General features: G+C 37.9%; 1 protein-coding gene across 2 annotated transcripts; it reads left to right on the plus strand.

Annotated features, from left to right (window-relative positions):
- Positions 1-527: 527 nt before the first annotated feature.
- On the plus strand, positions 528-20,561 carry rps6ka2 (ribosomal protein S6 kinase, polypeptide 2). Of its 2 annotated transcripts, none has more exons than XM_044347214.1 (23): positions 528-883; positions 996-1,160; positions 4,380-4,520; positions 5,790-5,871; positions 6,914-6,994; positions 8,089-8,168; positions 8,956-9,062; positions 9,163-9,200; positions 9,307-9,449; positions 10,171-10,241; positions 10,767-10,855; positions 11,516-11,580; positions 14,036-14,138; positions 14,340-14,485; positions 14,849-14,971; positions 15,240-15,329; positions 15,536-15,694; positions 15,986-16,147; positions 16,326-16,402; positions 16,789-16,906; positions 17,029-17,085; positions 17,473-17,553; positions 18,426-20,561. In XM_044347214.1, exons 2-23 carry the CDS (start codon positions 1,056-1,058, stop codon positions 18,573-18,575), a joined length of 2,268 nt encoding a protein of 755 aa, XP_044203149.1. In that variant the 5' UTR covers positions 528-883; positions 996-1,055; the 3' UTR covers positions 18,576-20,561. The 2 variants fall into 2 exon arrangements, with proteins under 2 accessions (XP_044203149.1, XP_044203156.1); XM_044347221.1 differs by having other exon boundaries at positions 799-883; positions 4,404-4,520.
- The last annotated feature ends 3,436 nt before the right edge of the window (positions 20,562-23,997 follow it).

The following is a 23,997-nucleotide window of genomic DNA, read 5'->3' on the forward strand; positions in this document are numbered from 1 at the left end:
TCTGCAAAGCTGCTGATGTGACAGATCCAAGTACCTACACACACACACACACACACACACACACACACATTCACACACCCATGCCCAGTGATCAACCAGATCACGCTGTACTCTGTGTGATTGCTGTCCTTGTGTCTGTCATCATTATTGATTCATTGATTGCTGTCCTAGTCCTCCATATTTAATTGAATTCTGATGTGCTGACACTGAGTCAGAGCCGCAGGACTTAACCACACACACATCTACTAATCTGCTGCTTTCTACTTTAAAAAAAATCATTTGTCATGTTTTTTAATTCTTTCTACATCTCTGTGTCATTGGATGTCATGTAGGAGCAGAAGAGACGGGCCAGAGACAGAGAGGTAGCTGGGTTACACCATGTGACCTCGCCAGCTGTTGCTGTATGCTTCTGGGAGAAACAGAGAGGGAGGTGAGGGGCAGGAACAGGGGAGAATAAGGGAGGGAGGGGTCGGGAGCTAGCCAGCACACAATGTGACTGGTGACAATCCCTTGTTCTGCAGAGAGAGAGAGAGAGAGAGGGAGAGAGAGAAGGCAGCAGCAGGGGATGAACACATACACACACACAAGCACAGGCAGAAATGTGAAGAGGGAAGAGGGAGCTCACACACACCTCTCCTGATTCAGCGGAACAGATTTATTATTCGTCACCTCTCCCTGCAGCCTCACGCAGTGAGACTGCTGCAACACACGAGACAATCCCGAACCTCAGCAGCACCTGCCCCGTTCGTCAACCCGCCTGTCTGTCTGCGCAGATTAGCGTCTCCGTTACAACTCTGACTGCGTTGCTTACTGGCGTCCACTGCAGCTGAGAGACGGAGAGGAGAGCGGCGGCTGGAACCCACCAGAGAGACGAGCAGCGAATGTGAATGATGGGAAAACTAAAAAGCGACGACTGCATTGTGGATGGGCCAATGAAGAAACTGCGGGACAAATAGATAACCAATAAAAGCTCTGTTTCTGCGTCTTCACCTCAGGACCCCCCTGCGGGGAGATGTCCATCATTATGGGATAGATGCACAGGTCTGCTCGTTGCCATGGATACCAGCACGCGTAAATTCACTGTGCGGAGATGGTTTTCAATCTACCTGAAGAACAAGGCAGCAAGGAACAAGAACAGCACAGGCTTCTGTCAACTAGAGGTTAGTAAATCTGTTTAGACACCCACCCAGGAGGAGTACAAACTTCCATCAACTAGAGATTAGTAGTGTGAGTGAGTGAGTGAGTGTGTGTGTGTGTGTGCGTGTGTGTGCGCGCGTGCTGGATGGGGGTTGCATTTCTCTTGGACCATGTGTATGTTTCTGTGAACATGAAGAAGGCCAACACCCTCTCTAAACCCCCCCCCCCCCCTTCAAAAACCTGCATCTGTCTCACATCTGCAACTGTAGATGGGAATGTGTGTGTCTGTGCTCGTGGGAATGGGCGTGGGAGGAATGTGTGTTATTTGGTTTGTTGTGGAGCAGTTCAGGAGTCATTGCTGCATCATTACAGCTGTTGCTCCTCCTGTCTGTCAGGAATCCAGAAAACAGAGATACACTGTTGTGACTGGGAGAGAGGCAGGCTACATGGAAATACAGTCAGGCAGACAGACACGCTAACAGGCAAACAAGCACCCAGGCAGACAGGCAGGCAGGTTGATAGATAAATGGATCCAGACAGATTGATTCAGTGGAGGCCACAGCAGTGGAGGTCTATTTATAGCCCAAACAAACCAGTAGGGGAGAGAGAGGTGGGATGCTGTATGCAGCCTATCTACCTGTATGTTTGGGATATAAATAGAAAAAAGACTCCTCCTCACCACCTCTGTTGTTTCTCACTGTGACTGGATGCTGATGAATCAACTTGACATGCTATCTACCTGTTTGTCTTTCTGGCTGACAAATGTCTGTCTGCTTGTGTTTGTTTACCTGTTTGCCTGCCTGTTCATATCTGTAATGTGATGCTTTGACGCTCCATGTGGGGAGGTTCTCTTTTCGACTCCCTTCGCAGAAAGGTCCGAGTTAAGGGTCAGCATCCAAGAAGCTGATACTGGAGCCATGAACCAGTTTCCATCTGGTTGATGGACATCACCACTGCTGCCCTGTTAGTGAATACATTAATGAATCACACAGAGAAGGAAACCACAGCTGTACTAGTCTCTATGGAATTAAACTTTCAAGCGTGTTATACCTGAAGACAATCAGTGACATCACAGCAGGTGACTGCTGTTGACAAACAGCATAATGATATTAGATTTGACACATAATGCAAAGAGCCAAATTACATTTAAACCCTAAATATTGTGTTGCATACAGAGCACAAACCCTAAATCACATACAGAGTCCCATACAACATAGGCATTTCATATTAATAGCATTCAAATGCTTGTTACTCTAATAAACTTGATATAAGATATATTACCTAATTTATATGATGCAATCACTGGCATTTGAAACACATGCTATATGATATTTTGGAACCAAAATTAGGAGTGTAGCATTTTGCATTTAGGGTTTTTGCACACTGACTGACTGTTTTGATAATTAAGTTAAAGCAACTGTAAAGTATTGTAATAGAAAATCCTTCGACATCTCTGTGTGTATTGTGGGGTGTGGCTCTACACTGTTGCTATGCTGTCATGTTTCCTCCCTTATTTCACTGAGGATTAATGTGTGGCAGCTCTGTTTGGTGCTACATGTCCCTTAGGTACTAAAAGTAAGCTGCAGAGAATTTACTTTTTAATAATTTTTCAATGATTTCATCCTAAAACCTTATTTTCCTATTCTAAAAGGCAGGCCAACAAGGTGAGATCATTTCACCTGTTTCCAATCTGAATTTACTCATATTTTAAAGTATTTCTAGAGACACATATAATTTTCTTGATACAAGTGCAGCAATCTGTTTTATTTGGTTTTGTTTGAAGATTCTGACACTAATTCCTAGAAAACAAGATAAACTACATCGGAAAACAATCGTAATCAGCTCCCTCCCTGGCAGAATGTTTTCTTGTTTTATTAAAAATAAATCTCAAAGGCTGAATTTGAGACCAAATGACATGCTGTGTTGCATGTTTTTGGGTGAGTAAACTCTAACAGGAAAACAAATGTATGTGCGTGTTATTAACACAGACTTCATAACACTCTCACTACAGAGATGACATCAGAGAATTTGGTGTCCTGGTAGAAACAAATCCAAGTGATGGTTTGATTATTTTTAGCTTTACATGGACTCTTGAGACTTAGAAATTACTTTTGAAATGGCGTGAAGGATCTCATGCCATTATTTCGTAGAAACATTACATGCTGTTGATGGGATTTGATCTGAGTAAAGCCTCAAAATGTTCTTACAGAGAAATATGGTGATAAACAATCAAGGGAAGCATGCAATGCCCTTTTCTACATGAGAATAAATGGAGAAACACATAGAAATACTACAACAAAACCAAATAAGAAACTTCCTATTTCACTGCACTATTCAGTTCAACAAACAGATCAAATTTAAGAACTTTACCAACAATTTACTAGAAAGGAAGCTTCTTTTGAGACAGTGCATCTGAGACTTTTTTGAGACAGTGCATAAAACTCGATAGAAATGTATTTTACAACCAGAACCTTTCTAGTTTTACCAACTACTGTAACCGTAGCATACCTGATTGAAAGCAGCGTGTTAAGCTCTTAACTCCTCAATGACACTGACAGCTTTACAGAATTACAGTATATTGTCACACTGACCAATCTAAGCTGTGCCTCAGGTTGGCAGTTGATCACATGCTTCACTGAGCAGACTGAATAGGCTGAATAAGGCAGCTTACACTATGCATCACTGCCAGTGACCTCAGCCCAAACCTTTCCAGCAATAACATAATGGCTCACAAATAACCAGCGCCCCTTGTGTCTGTGTGGGTGTAAGAGTAGTGGTTCTCAAAGTTGGGCCTGGGGACCCCCAGGGGTCCTTGAGGGGGCTCCGGGTGGTCCCCAGCAAAAAGGGGAATCATTTATTTTCTCTATATTTCTACTCATAAGTAACGGAATGACAGAATGTATGACTATTTTGCTCATAGGTTTCATACACTTTCTGTAATAAAATATCTAAAAGCAAAAATCTTATCAGATGGGGGACCCTGGACAAAAGCTTATCAAATGGGGAGCCGTGGTCTAATTTGTGTCAGTTTAAATGTAAGAGAATGATTTACTGTTTTTTTGGGGGTTGTTTTATCAACTTGGATGTTACATGAACAATATTTCAAAACTGCTGAGATGTTGTAAAATGTATTATCTCAATTTGTTTATGTCTCACCTTGAGACAGATGTTACTCTCAGATTTTCTTAGCTTATTTGTTTATTCTGTCTCCCTTTATAATTATGTAAATGACATACCATTAGGGGCATCTGGCTCTCTGTCCTCAGGATGACAGCATACTGAAGGAGATTGACATCAGCCACCATGTTAAAGAGGGTTGTGAGAAAGCAGACCCCTCTCAGTTCCAGCTGCTCAAGGTGCTGGGACAAGGATCCTATGGAAAGGTACAAGATGCTTTGTTTGACCATTATTATTTAGACCTGAATATCTCTAAGCACAACCTATGTAAAAGAGAGTTGAGAGGAAGCAGATTCTTACAAATCCATCTGATCAGAGTGCAGGGATAGAGATTTTACAGAAAGACAAGATCAGTGTTGATACTACTAGCCAAATGATAACCCATGACATCTGCAGGCTTTCCCCACAAGCCAGGCTGACCTTGTAGGCTAATTGCTGCAGTGGGGTAGCTCCACTTGTACTGTCTGTAAATTGTGATTACAACATTTTCACAACAACATTTGGACTTCACACATACACCATACGGCTAGAAGCATGTGGACACCTGAACATTACACCCATATATGATTGTTGAAAGTCTCATTACAAAACAATGGGCATTTATGCTGCTACAGTATATACAAGATTTTGGAACTTGGCTGCTCCCATTCAAGTTCTCAAAAGGCTGCTGAAATTCTTCACATACATTAAGATTTCTCTTAATTCAAACTAAGGGTCCTAGTCCACACCATGAAAAACAACTCCAGACCAAAAGTAATCTAAAGTATGTGGATGGGGTGTCCACTTACTTTTGACCACATGGTGCATGTGTCATGTCAGTGCTGAAACTGATTGCGCTTTAGCAGTTATCATGTGCCGATGAGAAGACATCCATTTTCAATTATTATAATATTTATATTAGATTATTAGATTGGCTGGTGTGACAACTGCTTCATGCCACAGCTCACTAAGTATATTTGAATTAGTAAAGGCTCACTGAATTGTACGTATGTTTGCATGAGGCAGATGTGAGTCCACAGATGTGGGCTGGTGAACCACAGATAGCATGTTTTAATAGCTCGCTATACACGCACTTAATAACTATTTAGCAAATATGTGTGAATCATAGCTAATCTCTCCATCACACAGAAACAGGAGCCTATTTATTTATATCAGTACAAATTGCAGGTAAAGGCCAGTGTTGCAGTTGCAGCCATTAAGATAGCAGGTGGGCATGGTCTTTAAAACAGGTGTAAAGACCTCTGCACTCTGCAAAAGTGCATAATCTGTGTCTTCAGTTAGCAACCCATAATAGACATTATGAATGTCATTATGAATGTCTATTATGGTGAATAACTGACAACTTATATGTTTATTTTTTAAACTAGTTGTTGTTTTTTTTTATTTAATTTTTTTAAACTGATGCCCTGATAACTATAAAATAGTCTCAGTAAACATGATGATGACACTGAGGGATGATGGTGATGATTTTACAGGTGTTTCTGGTGAGAAAGATCAGAGGATTGGACAGAGGACAGCTGTATGCCATGAAAGTCCTGAAGAAAGCCACGTTGAAAGGTAATAAGGCAATATGGAGAGAATGGCAAGCTAAACAATAAAATTAAAGGCTTTAATGTGAGATACAGTCAACAATTAATATTCTGACATACCTCCCAATTGTCTTAATGGGTTTTCTAATTAATAATAACCAATGTGTTTATTAACATATTTTTTCAATAAAAAGGGGAAAAAAGTTTTATTGAGGCATAACTGGCTCATCCACCCAGTTTCTGGACACTTGAGAGGTGATTGTTGAAATTAATGAAAAATAACAAACTAAATAACTTTTTAAAAATCCCCTGTATATGTTATGTTTTTGTTAGGAGGCAAAGTTCAAATATAAAAAATATTACAAAATGAAAAACAGTGTCCATAGAGAATTTTTTGCCTTAAGTGCCAGGTTCAAATAGTAGAGTAGTTTAGCCTACTCCTGTGTCTGTATTTTTTAAAAAAAACATCTAAATTACTGAATCTTGACTGAGACACATTATGCTGCGATACCAACTTTTTGCTATACTGGCCTCTGAGTGGTAATATGTTAAATTTGTTATGGTTAATATGGGTTTTGCACAGGAATAATAAGGAATATATGGTTGTCTGAACTCCCAGAGTGCCCTACATTCAGTAGGATTGTGGCTAAAAGAGGTTAGTTTGTACTTTTGATTCAGATAAAATGGTTTTGCAACGAATGGGATTATTGTAAACGAGGATGTACTGTAAAAGCAGGTTGAGATGCCATGTGCTGATTTAGTGTCTTTGTACTAGGCTTAATCCTCTTTACCTGCACCCCTGGAATTTAAATAGTTATGGTCTCATCTCGTCGAGGAGACAGATGCTGCAATAACACTGTTATTGTACTTTTCACTGCACTATAGACCAGCTACACCATGGGATGGGTCTAATTCAACTGACATTTTCAATTAAGTAAATGCAGCTTCATCCCCTCACAAAACATACTCATGTCATGGTATTAGAGGCTTGTCATGATTTATCTGGACCAAAGTAAAAACAACTGAATATGACTGAACACATTCCTCTTTTCCAACTGTCTCCTTCTTAGTGCGAGATCGTGTGCGATCCAAGATGGAAAGAGACATTTTGGCAGAAGTGAACCATCCATTTATAGTTAAACTGCACTATGGTAAGTCTGGTTGTATAATAATAATAACATTATGATAATAAGTTTATTCACAAAGTGCTTCACAAGAATAAATGTTAAAAAATAAGACCATAAGGCATACAAACATATAATCAATAAAAACATAAGCCACAAGATAAACATACAGACAAAACACAGGTAACAGGGTACCCCAAAAGAAACACACAAAAGAACAATCACTAGACATCTTAAGGTGAGACAAAGGCCAATTTGAAAAGATGAGTCTTCAGTTGCTTTTTAAAAGCTTCTACAGAGACCGTAGACCATATGTCTAAAGGAAGAGAGTTCCATTGTGTTGGAGCCACTACCTTAAAGGCACGATCACCTTTTGTTTTCAGTCGAGAGTGAGGGACAACCAGTAGGCCCTGGTCAGAAGACTTAAGTGACCTACTGGTGATGTAGGGATGAACAAGGTCATAGATGTACTCAAGTGCCTGTCCATGCAGGGCTCTATATGTGAAAACAAGAACCTTAAAATGAATCCTAAACCTGATTGGGAGCGAATATAAAGAACTTAAATTGGGTGTGATGTGAGTTGTCCTGCTGGACCTGGTTAACAGCCTTGCAGCAGCATTCTGAACCATTTGTAGACAGTTCAGAGATGACTGGCTGAGACAGGTGAAAAGGGAATTATAATAAGTCCATCCAGGATGATACGAAAGTGTGAGTAATCATCTCTAGCTCCGATTGTGATACAACAGACCTGAGTTTTGCAATATTTCTTGGTTGGAAAAAGAAGTGCGGTTCAATGATTTAATATGCTGATTGAAATGCATAGCATGATCAAATAAAACACTGAGATTTCTTAAATCACACCGAACAGCTGAGGTACATCGCTAGGTGCTGATTTGAATATCTGTGTCTCTGAAATCATCCTCATATGTAAGAAACAAGGTTAATTTTTTGTGTAAAAGCAGAAAAAGAAAATAACTTTTTGGATAACTTGTCTTTATATTCAACTTTGAATACATCCTCAGAATAGAGCCCCAACATAGCAATATAGCTTCAATGTGTTGTATTACTGATACCTGTGTGTGTATATGTGTGTGTGTGTGTGTGTGTGTGTGTGTGTGTAGCCTTCCAGACAGAAGGGAAGCTCTATCTGATTCTAGACTTCCTCCGGGGAGGAGACCTCTTCACTCGTCTGTCAAAGGAGGTAGGTTTGATGTTCGGTAGGCTCCCCTGTGCTTTCCACATCTCTGCTAAAAAATTACAAGCCTTCACCTGTCAAGGTCTATTATTGACTGCGTGACATTGATGCAGAATCATCAGAAGTGAATATACCTGACATCACTCTCCTTGTGTAAGCACTGCTGATGTGACCATCGCATCTATTACTTTCATGCCAATGCTTGAGCCTCAGTAAACAAAGACCATACTGGATAAAGTTTTTAAAAGATAGATGCAGCTTTATTTTATTTTTTCCATCAAGGTTACAAAGTCTATAGATAGATGGATAGATGGATTTTTTTTTTTAGAGCGAAGAAAGAACAAACAAAGGAACTAAAAATGAATGTCGTTTTTTTTTACTGTTATAAGAGGCATGAAACATGTGCATCATGGGCATCAATATCACCAGGCGACCAGTGATCACATTTAAGAACATGGACAAAGGTATTATGATTTTTATAAGATGAAAAAACTTTGTATCCAGTTGTTTCTTTGTGTCTTTATTTCAGTTTTATGTATTGGGAGTACTTAATATATCAGTATAGAGAGAAACACGTACACCACCTGCTTAGTCTCTCCTGTCATGTGGGGAATCAATTTCCCCAAAGATCCAATTCCAAAGAAGAAAAGTTGATTCCCACACACACTTATCACCTCTGCAATGATTTATTTAAAAAGTGTCAACATTTCGGTCACAAGGCCCCTCAAGATGTCTTGTCTTCTTTTCTATGGAATTAGTAGTTAATACATCCACATATATTTATTTGTTCTAGGTCATGTTCACAGAAGAGGATGTAAAGTTTTACCTTGCAGAGTTGGCCCTGGCCTTGGACCATCTACACAGTTTAGGGATCATCTACAGGGACCTCAAACCTGAAAAGTACATTCTCACAGGCTCCTGTTTTATTAATTCATTTTTTAAACCAATTTTCAATGTTTTTTTTAATGTTTAAATATTTAATGTTACTTAATTTCAACAGTATTCTTCTGGATGAAGAAGGACACATTAAAATAACTGGTCAGTACATCCAACTGCAAACAATCCTTTATTCTATCTTGTGTCCATCTTTCTTCTGACCTTGTTCCCGTTTCTCTCTGTCTCTGTCTGTTTCTCTCTGTTTCAGACTTTGGATTGAGTAAGGAAGCCATCGACCATGACAAAAGAGCATATTCCTTCTGTGGAACTATAGAGTACATGGCTCCAGAGGTCGTCAACAGGAGAGGGCATACACAGAGTGCTGACTGGTGGTCGTTTGGGGTACTTATGGTAAGAGTCGTTTATTTTACTTCAACGGCTTATTTTCACATTTAACATGCACTGGCATAATGGCTTTACCCACTGACTTGCATGTTTTGTCTGATCTTGTGAAAATGGCAGGTATGAGTTTGCTATGTCTTTGGAGCCAAAGACTTAGCTCTTAGATAATGTGTCAGTGTACTGAGTTCTTAATTTAGCTTCTTTGTGGCAGTAAAGCTGCTTAATCACCATATCTGGCAGATTAGGTCCCATCTCTTTCAGTCATTGTGCATCTGTTGGATTCTGCTTGTTTTGTTAGCTGGTGGCTTATTTTACTAATACTGAAAAGGAGGTTAGCTTTCACTGACACTTGGCAGCTACATCAGGGCACCAGGGAAAAGTGTAACCTCAATCTGCCCTTGGCTAGAATTAGCGATATACAAATATTAAAACAAACTAACTAAAACCACAGCTGAACTGCTGGAAATAGATGCACGTCAACAGCAGTGGACAAGCAGAAAGTAGCTAATGTTTTCATTATCAATGCAAGGAAAGTCTTTTTTTATATGCAGAGCAAGTCAAATTTCTAATACAGTTTTTATTGAGTGTAAAAGTTCAGAATAGTCCAATTCATTTGTAACGTCACTCTCAGCTCCCCTTGGCAGTTACTCAGGTCTGAAAGGCAGAGTCACAACAGCTCCCACTGATGAATTACCATGTCTCCTGACCATTGTTCTCATCTGTTTTCCAGTTTGAGATGTTGACAGGATCGTTACCATTCCAGGGAAAAGATCGAAAAGAAACAATGGCCCTTATTCTGAAGTAAGACCATTTCAACCTGTTAACATTCATTGTTACTCTTAAAGCCTTTTATTCATGAACAATTCCTAAAGGTCTGGGTATAGATTTTTTAATTTTGTTTAACAGTGTTAATAGGGTTTTTTTTCTTGTGTTACTGATGTTTTAATAATGTCTTGTTGTCTTAGTTTCTATGTGCTAGTAGTGTAGCAGTGTTTCTCTTCATATACAGTATGTACAGGACATTATTGCATTTTGACCATACTTAAATCCTTTCTTCAAACTTTGTATCTGCCTCCTCTTTCCCTCGAACCAACTGCAGTTTTGTGCTGATTTTCTTCTAAATAATAATTCAGTTCTCAGTAAATGTTCATTCAAGATAAGCTGCTTATATGAATCTTCACTTATCATTCTCAGAATATCCCACTATTCCTGAATAAACAGACTAATTAAGTCAAACTGAGCCAACACTAAATAGGATGTTATTATGTCACAGCATTACTAAACATCTGTGTGTGCATAAACCTGTTTCTTCTCTTATCTGTGCAGGGCCAAATTGGGAATGCCACAGTTCCTCAGTCCTGAAGTGCAGAGTTTATTAAGAGCTCTCTTCAAGAGGAACCCTGCTAATCGATTAGGTACTGTATACATTAAAAGTTAACATTGAAATATGTTTTCAGAACAATGGTAATACAGTAGTTTAAAGTACCTATTTGTGCCACTTCGGGTTACCAGTTATTGAGGTTAGTTTTTATCTTCAGGTATTCCAAATGTAAGCAACAATATGGCTGAAGATGATAGCAGCACCCTAAGGGGGAATCAGTCATTCAGAAGCTGTGCACAACAATTGAGTCAGTGAGCATTGGACACTTCACACATACCGACGTGGAAATTAATGCTATTATACCTTGCGCTAATGTGTTGAATTGATATTCTACAAATCATGGCTATTCCACAGAACGCAGTAAAGCTTTGTGACTGTGAAAAGTGTAACTTCAACAAATGCTAGACTGAAGTTACTGCATGATATTTACAGCTTCCAGTCTACCAATAGTCTGCCAATGGTGTTAAGAAATACGTTAAATGTAACAAATTTCCGAGCACAGTTGAAACTGTCATGGAGGTCTTTTGGAAATTTGGCAGTGTGCATAATCAGCTTAATAAAACTGACTGACTGTATTGATGCCCTTTGTAACTTTTATTTCACTTAGGTTGTTTTTCTTTTTTTCTGTTTGCCAGATAGATGTGAACAATGATATATCATTCTCTTAATTTGCCTCAACCTGTGTGATTCATAGGTGCAGGTCCAGAAGGAGTGGAAGAAATAAAGAGACATCGTTTCTTTGCATCGATAGACTGGAATGTAAGTACAATTTATGAAGAATATTCTGTGTTCTAAGTCATTTTAAGCTGTTCAGTGCTGCTGTTTTTTCAAGGGCGGACAGCCTCTACAAGAGTAATATGGCCTTGCATTATGCACTTGTACACATATTGCATTATAAACATACTATATAAGATATACTAAAAATAGTAATCACAGACAGAGCAAGAAGAAAAACAAAGTTGGCTTGTTAACACTGCTAGAGTCAATGAGAACAGACCTCAGCCTGTATGCTGTGCTATAACGTCAGCTACAATTGTGGAAAAGGTCCTTATATAAATACTCTGTCCTACAACCAACAGCTACACTTGGTTGCTCAAGCTTTCTGAATATTACTTTTAGGTTTACAGTTGCTTGCTTGAAGATGCACTATTCAGATTACTGACTAGGGTGAAATTTAAAAAATGTATTCTAATAACAACACATCTGAATCATACTGTGGTGAGTGTTGTTGCTGTATTCTGCCATCTAATCCCTGCAGCTGTTCATCTACTTCCTCAAGAGTTTCCCACAATCATGAATCATTAAACATTCTTAGCAGAGATTTTGCTTAGTGGCAAAATCCTTAACTTCCCATTCTGCCTATCGTGCCCAACTTTATTGTAACATACTAATCCTCTTATCTTTAATACCCTTTCTCACAGAATGTTTGCTCATGCGCAAATATTCTGGCTACAGACATTACCTGTGTTATCATAATTTAACCTTGACATCTACTCCCTGGACGTGTTCTGCTTAAAAGGAATCATTGCTTCAACTGTAAGAACTCTTTCCCAAAGGCTCTATTGAAGGAGCTTGTCAAACATCACCGAATCATATTCTGAGACTGCATTTGTTTCTGACTTGAACACTATTCTTGCAATCCCTGAGTTACATGTCAGTATAATCCATAATTTTCCAAGAGCAGTCAAAACCATCTCAACTGGACAAATCTTAAATTGGTGTTTCACTGATGTAAATGTGACAACATCCAATACAGGATACTTTTAGTTTTGTTTCACAATAATTATCACAGAAAGAGACTATGCATACAACAAGTACATTGTACATACAAGAGGTGAGAGAGTATACAGGGTGTGCCCTGCTCTCAGTGTAACTTCCCCAAATACATGACAATAAAAAAGGAACCTTTGTTAAGGGTCACAGAGAGAGGTTTAGTTCAGTAAGAATAGGAAATGTTTTATTGATTGTAAAGTTCCCTCCACATATCTACATAGCCGCATGGTCACACTGTTACACTCATTCCTTTCCATTATAAATGTTCTGAATTGGACACGCTTGTGACTCTTGTTTGTCCTCCGTTGTGAGTAGTGACTGTCATTTCTAACAAACTCCACTATTATCTATTTTACATGTCTACTACACCCTCACCACTGGCTCTCACTGCACTCTTCACTATACACTGTACCTACTTGCTTTTCTGCCAAACACCACATTTCTATTTACAGATGGTGTTGATGGCTTGATGTGAAAAGCCATCAATAAGAGGCTTACCCTCTCCTCTACACTATGCTAATTAAATTACTGTGCTCTATCAGGCAGAACGGTTTCTCTGTAATCCATCATAAACTTCTTTTACTTGTTACTCTGTGATACTCGAATCATTCATTAAAGCTGACAAATACTGACAAAACCTGCATCCTCGCTGTCTCAGCGGAGGTGTATCCACCAAGAATTTCAACTGCTGAAGATGTCAAATAAGAACGTGTACTACTGATAACTGTCTCACTGTAAATAAAGCTTTAACAATCTTTTTTTAATTTTTCCTTTAACATGCTGGTAGCCTTTATAACAGTTAGTCATTGTGCTCACTAGTTGAAGAGACCATAACAGGCTATTCACAGCAGTAAAAGTGATTGACATTGCAGTGGCGACTCCTGCAGGATATTTTCAGTAACACACTTCAGTAACTAAACACGTGTATACGTAGTGTTGACTTGTACAGGACGCACATACAACAGTATCAAATAACATTACATATAATAAAGGTGTCTCCTGTAGTCCTCTCATCACTGAGGGTTTTTCAGTCTAGTTTGGATGATCATGTTTTGTTTTGTATCATATTCTCTTCTATACTTCTAATTTGTGCTATTCTTTGCCCTCAATATCATATTTCAAGATGAACAGACTGTGTCTTTTCTCACTCTGTACATGTTTACATTAAACTATCTTTAGTTTGTTGTGAGATGTGTGAGAAAAGTAGGTGAAACAACCCATATTCCATTGTTCATGCTATATCTAGTGAGTATTAAAATAGCAATTTAGAGGAAAGAAAGTGAAGTTTTGTTGACATAGCTCTTTTCATTATCTTAGTGTAACCATGACTTATATATTATGTCATCTTATAAACATGCACCAACAGATCATGTGTCATTTTGTTGATTAACTAGTTGTTGCTGATGATATTGATCATTTTTCTTGTTGTTGTTTTCTGTAGAAGTTGTACAGGAAGGAAATGAGGCCTCCGTTCAAACCAACAGTTGGAAGACCGGAGGACACATTTCATTTTGACCCCGAGTTCACCTCCAGAACACCCACTGGTAACTAAAACATACACAACATACACATACAAGGATACTGCACATATTGATATATTATATTATTATGTTTATTGATGAAGTGCAGTGCTCTAGCAGTGGTTGTCATAGCTGATGATGCTTTATGAGAGACATACATTTTCTTTTTCTCATACATTAACACACTGTGTGCACATGTTTGTATCTGTATCTTTGCCTGTCCAGATTCCCCTGGCATCCCTCCCAGCGCAAACACACACCAGTTGTTTCGTGGTTTCAGCTTTGTGGCAACCAATCAAAGTCAGGAGCCTAGTGTTGCTACGGTAACACCTTCCCGCCAGGAAGTGAACAACATTAACCCTATAGCCCAGGTATATATGCATTAAAGAAATGAACTCATGTCCTAACTCCCCATATACTTAAATAACTCACTCATTTACTAAGCAAATAACGAATTAACTCTGTAAATAAATCACTTAATTGGTCACTGTTTGATGAGTAAACTGATGACTAATAAACAGACTGAATAATTAAGTGACTGGCTATCTAATGATGCTGACCTTTATAAACATTACCTTCATTAATCACTGTCAACAATATAACCACAGCAGCTGACTGCTAAATAAAGCAATTACTGACTCTGGCACATCTAAATGTGACAGATGTATATATATCAAATGTAATAGAAGAAATGAATATGTTTGTGTCTATATGATAATATGTGTTCTCTGTAGCATCTCCGTGGTGATGTGGCCTTCAGTGATGTTTATGAGCTGAAGGAAGAAGTTGGACAGACAGCGACCTCTGTCTACAAAAGATGTCTGCACAGAGTTACAGCTGTGGAGTATTCAGTAAAGGTAGTGGACACTAAACATAAACTAGAATTTATTTAGATATACAAATAGCTTTTCTCAGTTTGACCAAATCCAACCAAATGTAGTAATCACAATTACTCTTAACTCTGCATATGCTGGATGAGTCACGCATTGTGGGAAAAGCTGGGATTATTGAATGAAACCACCCAAACAACACGCTGTGTGCATCCTGGCCATTTCCAGATATACTTAGAATTTGCAATTGTGTGTCATTTACAACATATCTTGTGCGTTTCTGTGTTTTTGTCAGATTATTGAAAGAGCGAGGAAAGATCCATCAGAAGAGATTGAGATTCTGTTGAGATATGGACAGCATCCGAATATTATTACCCTGAAGGATGTAAGTGTAACACACCCACCCTTCACGCATGGTGCTGTACAGTAAATAATGTTAGAAAGACAAGAGGAACTGCAGAACTCGGTCTGCTACAAGTTGAACTGGCAAATAAAAGTGAAATTTAAAGCTGGGCAGACTTTTCACAATAGACTTAAATAATCACCGTTTGTTCACCTTTCCTGTGTGTGTATGTTTGCTTCTACCTATAGGTGTTTGATGATGGCCAGACTGTGTTTCTGGTGCAGGATTTACTGAGAGGAGAAGAGCTGCTGGATAGAATATTGACGGTGCCAAACTTTATAGAGAAAGATGCATCAGACATCATCTGCACGCTGACCAAGACTGTGGAATATTTACACTCACAGGGGGTATGGACAGACACACAGCCAGAGAGACAGTTTGACAAAAAGAAAAAAAATGTTTTTTGAAATCCTAAACACTGGATCTAATACAATCTGTGTCTGGTTTTTAAGATTAGGTTGCAATTTGAGCAACTTCTCAATTGTTTTTATGTACCCAGACATGTTACTTAAATGCATCCTTGTCCTCTAAAAGACATGGAACACAGAGACAGTTGCAAAAAGCCTGTTAGTTATTGTAAAAGTGCTTATTGTGTGAAAATAATCACCTGTTTTTGTTTGTGTCTTTTCTTTTTTCAGGTTGTGCATCGGGATCTGAAGCCCAGCAACATTCGCTATTCTGATGACAGAGGACTCCCAGAATGCATCAGGATATGCGATTTTGGCTTTGCCAAACAGCTCAGGGCTGAAAATGGCTTATTGATGACCCCTTGTTATACAGCTACATTCATGGCTCCTGAGGTATATTATCAGTAATCAAATTAATAATCATCTAATATCTCACCAACACATACACAAATGGTCAAACAGCCAAAAAACAAAACAAAACCAAAAAAAACATTTGAAAATAATAAATTGCAAAAAATAATCTCATCATGAACTTCACTGAAATTAACTGAGTGTGTTTTTGTGTGTGCAGGTTCTGAGGAAGCAGGGTTATGATGCAGCCTGTGACATCTGGAGCTTGGGCATCCTGCTCTACACCATGATAGCTGGGTCAGTTTAAAGTTTAAAAACATAAAAAACTGTAAAAAGACTCCTGCAGAAAAAAGCAGCTTTCTGGTGCAAATGTGTAAACTGTATGTGATGTTGCCTTCTGATAGAAATGCTCCCTCTGCTGCTTTGAACAAGAATATGTTCTGAGTAAATGCCTTTGGTTAAATAATGGGGAAGACAATAACAGACCACATATTGTGCCCTTGTCAAATAAACACCAACCTCTCTACAGTAGGTGTTATAGACTCCATATTTTATGATATCAAAGGTTTTTTCACGCCAGTTGTAGATTTTAAAAGGCTGTCTGCAATCTGACTTATTCTCTGTTATCATAACTCACTTGAACTTTGGATTGCTCTCTTTAAATTTTTATTCTTATTGCTTAGTTTTAGCCCATTTGCCAGCAGTTCTGAGGACACAGCAGAGGAGATTCTGGCTCAAATTGGCAGCGGGAAATTCACCATCACAGGAGGAAACTGGGACCTGGTGTCAGATTCTGCCAAGGTTAGATTTCAATGCTTTCTATTGTTGATATAGACACAAAAATGGTTATGTTGCTGACATCATGGTTCATGTGCTGTCTAATACACTAATATCACATGAGTATGTCTGCATGTGTTTAACAGGACATTGTGGTTAAAATGCTCCATGTGGATCCTCACCAGCGCCTGACTGCCCCCCAGGTACTACTGACATATAGTACTATGCTATATAAGGCTAAAGGTCACCATTGACATATATATAATTGACATTATAGGTTTTATTTGTGGTTATAGGTTTCACTGTAGTTTTGACCATTAACAGTTTGTTGCCAGGAAACATTAGCAAATATATTACAGATAATATATTAAATTATTATTCAACTATATAAAGATCAACAAAGATCAAGACAATAAAGAGTAGAGGAAATAATTTTACACACATTAAACATTGCATAATTTCCCTTATCCCATACCGATGTTCTAGTATATATATAGTATGTTAGCTTCACTGTATTGTTTTATGTCAATGTTAGGGGCAATTATTTAAATAAAATATTAGAAAATAATTTTCATTGTGATGGTCTTTAGGTCCTTCGCCATCCCTGGATTGTAGAGAGAGACCAGCTCTCTGACAGAGTTCTCACCAGACAAGATCCACTCACTGTCAAGGTCAGACCTGTGCATGTGTGTGTGTACTTATACATGCAGATTGCAATTAACACAAAGGTATTAATATTGTTACAGTATTAACATACTGTACATACCGGGAAAAAAAAGTTGGTACAAGAGAGTTAGGGTGAAACACAGGTCAGCAGTTGCATGTTAAAACTCAGCTCTGTTGCTTATCTTCACATGCTTTGATAAATTATCGTTGAACAGAGCGATGATTGCTACCTAAAAGGTCTACTGTACATGTAATTTATGAAACTTAATAATACTTTATACTGAGCTTTACAACTATACCCTCTATACCTAACTGTTGCAATGGCTGTACCTAAACCCAAACTTATTTACAGTACATTTTACAGTTTTTAAAGTGATTGTTTTTAATATGCAATGACTAAGAACCATTAACATCACCAGAATATCAGACCAAATTCTTGCTTTTCTCAGAATTTCAGTGCTTCTGAGTGTATCCATGTTACATCCTGACTGTAAAAGAACAATAGTTTAAGTGGTCAGACATATCTTATAAAACCTGTGTGCATTTCAGCAGGCAAAATCAAGATTTCTTTCAAATGCTGTTCTCTGAATGTGTACTATATTATATGTATGTGTTATATGTGAGTGTTTGTATGTGTCAGTATGTATATGATATATTTCTATTGTCCTTCATGAGCTCTGGTAGATTCTGTTTGGATGTATTTCGGTTTAAAACAGGGTTCATGTCAGCCCTAGTGCAATGTTCTGCAATGTTATCTACCTTTTCTGTGTGTTTCTCAGTATGTCCATCAGGTGGTGCTGTCTACCACTAATTTAGTTGTTGGACTGATAAGGCCAGTATTAAAATGATATAATATTGTCTCTTTTCATTCCATCAGGGGGCACTATCCGCCACCTACTCTGCTCTGAGGCGCTGTGCTCCTGCTCCAGTCCTGGAGCCTGTTCAGTCCTCTAGTCTGGCCCAGCGGCGAGGGATGAAGAAACTGGGGAGTCCTAATGTTAATTCAGACGCTAAAGAAAAGGAGTAGTCTCAACAATCTCAATGGAACTCTAAATAAATTAAATACAGACCCACATTATTATAGAAGATGTACTCACTTTTTGAAAAGCACAAACCTTGTTACAAAGTGCTGATGTACCCAATACCTGAAATGAACAGATCTAATAAATCCATCCCCAAAGGGACAAAACCTAATTAACTGTAACAATAAAGCAGTCAACTAGCACTGACATCAGGATTAACTCCAGTTCACTCAATTCAAAATGTAAAATTTAAACCATCAAACTTCAACCAAATGTGTTAGTGTGTGATGTAACAGCCATCATGTCCACTTGCACCTAGAACTGGAACTCTAAAATTGACCAGACGTTAGTATAAAAAATAGCTAGAAATGGCACTAATAATGTCATTTTTTTTCTAGGAACTGTCCTTTAACTCCACTTAATATGTTATTGAAATTCAATATGAACACATGAATATTTTACTTGTATTTGGTCATACATGCCAGAATACAATTAGGCCTGTAGTGAAATATATGCTACACAGATAAACTGGTACTTCATCCATATTCATGGTAGCTCCAGCAGCTGAGAGTGGGACACAGCAGTCTGGCCGCCAAAAATCAGATAAAGCAGTATTCAGTGCCACAAACAACATGCCAAGTAGTCAGTTCACTTTATTTCTCATGTTTAGCACATACTACACATGTATGTCACCAGGAGTTCATGGACAGCCAAGCATTAATAACGTCTTCCACAGTCATTAATCTACAGTAACATACTGTATGTTTGAATGAGGCGATGTCATTCACATTATGCTGTTTTTTCCTGCAACCAATCTTCTGAATTCTACAGACATATATGCATGTTAAAAATGTAAATATCCTACCAAAGGGAATTATTACTACTTAAGTTGATAATACCATTGAAGTCTTATTGTTCATAATATGCTTAATAATTTTACTGTATGTATTGTTGTCTTCCATAAATACAGCCTTTGACTCTTTGAAAATGTATTGCTAAATGTTATCACTACCGCACTTCCCAAATCTGATGGAACAGTTAGCTATGAAGGTATTTATGTTGAACCTAATATGTTTCTTCATAACATTTTCAAATTGTTATTTGGCTTACGAGTAGTCATAGAAGCAGGTAAAACTGGAGAGTACAGGATGGCTCTCTGGTTAATGCCACTTCCATAGCAAAACTCTGCAGCCTATAGTACTTTGTATTATTGAATCAGCATTCAGCGTAATAGTTCATTATTCTGTGTGTTCTCCAGTGTGTCAAGTAGCTTCCATTAGGCTTCTTTTTGCTGTTAGTATTTGAGAGCCAAAATATTTGAGAATCACTGTGTGAGAAGATTGTATATACTGTCTATTGCTGCTGCCCTGATTGTATGTAATAAGTTGTACAATCACAAATACGAGGTAAGATTGAACAGGGTGTTTTGCAGATATGAGTAGTGCACTTTGTGTTGTACATTTACAGTGTTGCACAATTTACCAGTAGAAATGAAGATTATGATCCACACAAATACACACACTTACTGTACAGAGGTAAAACCATATTGTGATGTGCAACCGATGAGTAGTGATACAGTAATGCTGTACATATAATGTAATGTATTGTGTTGCACTGCACAACTGTGAGATTTGAAGCTGGGACTGGTAGCACTGATGCAATTATGAGTATGCAGATAAGGTTGTATCTTGTGTTGTACAACCATAAGTTAGAGGTAAAGCTGTAAATATTACTTACTGATTTAGATTGTACATACTGTTGTGCAAAACCACCAGTCAGAGATTAGATTGTGTATATATAGTGCTGTACAATTATCAGCAAGCAGTCAGAGTGTTTATATTGTGTGTGCAGATACATTGAGATTGTACATATTATATTGTGTTGTGCATCCATTGCTCAGAGTGTAAATACTGTCTATACCTGGCCAATCATTTAAATTGTTGGCTAGAATGCCAAAGTTTTACAAATAAAGGAAAAGAACAGAAACAGTGCTGAAATGAGTGAAGAGTTTTTAATCATATATTCCATTTACATATCTATGTACTGATAAAAGTGTCTGTATTACCTGAGGCTCTCTTACCCAGAGATTTACAAAGTGTATTACAGAAAATAAACTTACAACTACTACACTGCAATTAAACATTATTTACAGACACCAGTATTATTTTGGCCTGGCAAAGCCATGAGACTATTTTCACTTTGCATTGCATAAACCATAAAACAAAAACTGACCTTGTAAGATGTAGTCAAGCTGTTTGAGCAGATAAGCATATGCTAAATCAGACTGAGGATGGGACATATTTGTACTATATATTTGGATGTCAATATACATCTTCATTTTGGTCCATGATATTAGTTAGATATTTGGAATAACTCTTAGTTTTGCCCGATTTATATCTCACCAGTTCCTCTCAATTCTTTCTCGGTTCAGTGACTCAAAATTATTTTGTTCTCTAATAGACAATGTCCACTATTACTGTGGATATTCAAACATCCTCCTGTTACACACAAAGGATCAAATCTATTACGGGATTCATGCCCCTGAAGGCCTTAGGAACAAGCCATTTCAGTCATACAAAACATGAGACCGTTTTCTATCCTACTTTCCCGTAATATCACTTTTGTATTTGTCACTCTGCAAGACATGTCCTTATTGCAACATTTGAATGACCGCTTTTAAAGATCTCACCATAGTCATGTAATAATATGGGAAAAAAAAGAAAAAAGGTGTCACAAAGAACCCTCTGTACTATAGTCCAGTTGATGCATTATCATATCAGTACATATTCAGTACACGGTCACACCCGAAATAACTTCAGAAAAATGTTTCACCTGCAACACTAAAATAAACTAATATATAACACTGACACTGACACATAACACTGGACTGCTTTCAGTTATTAAATTATTTTGAAAGAAACTGTTTCCAATACAATTAAAATTGAAAAATTCACTCCAATTGTACACATTGGGGAGGACTAGTAAATATGAAATATGTAGGATTTCTTAAATGACTCCATTATTCTTTGATAAGTGAGAAATGACAGTTTATCCAGTGAGAGTTCATATACTGTATCTTTCTCTCCCTCTTTGATAATGTGGCAACAAGAGCTTGATGGCTAGATGACCACATTGACCACTAGATGGCAACCAATCATACCCTATGCTATCTCAGTCTCTCTCCTTCCATTTCTTACCAGAAGTTGTTCCTTTAGAGCCATAATCCCTAAAAAAGAAGAGAAAAGCTCTTTAATTTCTATCAACCACCAGGCTCACACTCTGTTCCATAAAAGCTTTTAGCAGGCACTGAACTGATGTGTCAGGTGGGTGTGGCAGGCTCATCAGCCCTGACATTTAAGTGCAGTAGTGCTCAGAGCAAAAGAGGTTGTAGGATATGAGTAGATACAGATGACAAGCCCCCCTGCGAAGATGATTGCAGTGGAGTGACAAGAGGAGACCAAACAACAGATAGAGGAAGGAGAAGGTGTCGGGAGGCAAGATATGAAAGGCAAAAGAAAGAAAGAAAGAGCTTTGAGCAACAATAACTCAACCCAACAATTACAGCTATGTCAGAATTTATATTATTGTTCATAAAGAGAGAACTCTCTGATCTATTAAACATCTCTAATCCAATTGCGACAGAATGTAATATCTTCCATATTTTATTGCCTATTAATATCTCCACACTTTTGTCACTTCAACATATAATATCATATTAATCTGACAATCTATTCATTCTAGTTTCAGGTTTGGATCTTTGGTGTTCCTTAAAGTAAGCACAGACAAATGAAATTAATAAAAATTTTAAGTAGGAAACCTTGTTTACACCTGACCATCCTCTCATCAGACAGCCATGGTTCAGGTCCCTGTAATACAAAATGCATTAGTGTCCCTGAGCAAGATACTGAATATTCTGTAGGTGGTTTTTGTAGTAGAACTTGAATTCTCCTAAGACGAGAAAGAAAGTGAAAAAAGGATTACATTTGTATTCACATAATATGGCAGATTCTCTTCTGCAGAGCAAATTACAGTGCTGATCAATATTTAATGTACACTATGCAAAACACAATCAGATCAAGTGAAGAAAGATTTTTGGCAGCAATCAAATCACCAAAATAATTAGTTAGCAAAAGTGCAAAAAGTTCTACATGGAGTAAACTTGTGTGATGAAGTAACAAGCTGGAACTTATCATTTCAAACAGATTTCCACTTAGCCAGTACATGAGAGATGGTACTGGAGAATACAATACTTTTTACAGCCCCTTTTTGGAGAAACCTAAGTCCACAGCCATGCTAGCAGCTTGCCTTATTTGTTTTCCCACCGGCATTACACGAAGACCTGTAGAGTAGGGACGGGTCGTCACAGAATGCAGGCGGGAGAAAAAATAACACTAGCAGCTCTGTGGAGATGCACTTAGGCAGTGGTGCTTTGAGCCAAATGTGAATATCTGCTGACATGCTCACAATGACAATGCTAACATGCTGATGCAAAGCAGGTCTAATTTTTACCATGTTCACCATGATAGGAATGTCATTAGTTTTGCAGGTATTGGGTCATAAACCAAAGTACTGGACAAACTTAAACTTTGACCAAATGATGGTGCTAGATGAAAAGTCAGGGGATCACCTAACTTCCTTTGTCCTTAGGATATATCATCTGGGAACCATGAATATCTGTTAAAAAAAAAAAAAACAAGAGTGCCAATTCACAGAGTAGATTATATACTGAAATATTTCACCAGATAAGTGAAAACATATCCCGAAAAAGTCATTTAGGTTAGTCAAAGTTATTAGGGCCAATCCCCTGGGCGCTGTGCATATCTGTACCAAATTTCATGGCAATCCATCCAGTAGATGTAGATGTAGAGATATTTCACTAAAGAAAAAAAATGTCAACCTCATGATGGCCCCTGACTAAAAGTCATGTGATCACCAAAATCACTAGTATTCATCCACTGGCACTATGAATGCAAGTGCAAAATTGCATGCCAATCCATCCAATAGTTGTTGAGATCTTTTAGTTTGGACCAGAATGGTAAACTGACAGACAGACTGACATTGCCACCCCTAAAGCCATGCCACTAGCATAGTTAAAGTGCCAATTACTGCAGCCAAGCAGTATAAAAGTACTACTTATCACAGTATGTAAAAACAAAACGTGGAGGTTACCAGAAAAAACATCTCTCTCTCTCTCCCTCGTAAAACAACATGCTTCACGTTATATAAGAGCACAGACTTAACAAAAAACATATAGGCTAATGAAGATTTGGCAACGTTTGCAAATGATAAACAAATGAAATGTTCCAAATTTTGTCATTTGAATACTGCTGAATTCATTCAATGCAATTTTACTGAAACATTATCAATGGTCTTTTCTCAGAAACATAGTTTTACATAGTGATTTTTATAGTGTATAGTTATAGTTAA

The sequence above is a fragment of the Thunnus albacares genome, chromosome 1, assembly GCF_914725855.1.
Source record: "Thunnus albacares chromosome 1, fThuAlb1.1, whole genome shotgun sequence".
Lineage (NCBI taxonomy): Eukaryota > Metazoa > Chordata > Actinopteri > Scombriformes > Scombridae > Thunnus > Thunnus albacares.

Bases quoted from the DNA above. Each gene is read 5' to 3' on its own strand.
- rps6ka2 (XM_044347214.1), top strand. From the start codon at position 1,056: ATGGATACCAGCACGCGTAAATTCACTGTGCGGAGATGGTTTTCAATC. The intron at 5,872-6,913 runs GTAATAAGGCAA...TCTCCTTCTTAG, and splicing joins GAAGAAAGCCACGTTGAAAG to TGCGAGATCGTGTGCGATCC. The intron at 15,330-15,535 runs GTAAGTGTAACA...TTCTACCTATAG, and splicing joins ATATTATTACCCTGAAGGAT to GTGTTTGATGATGGCCAGAC.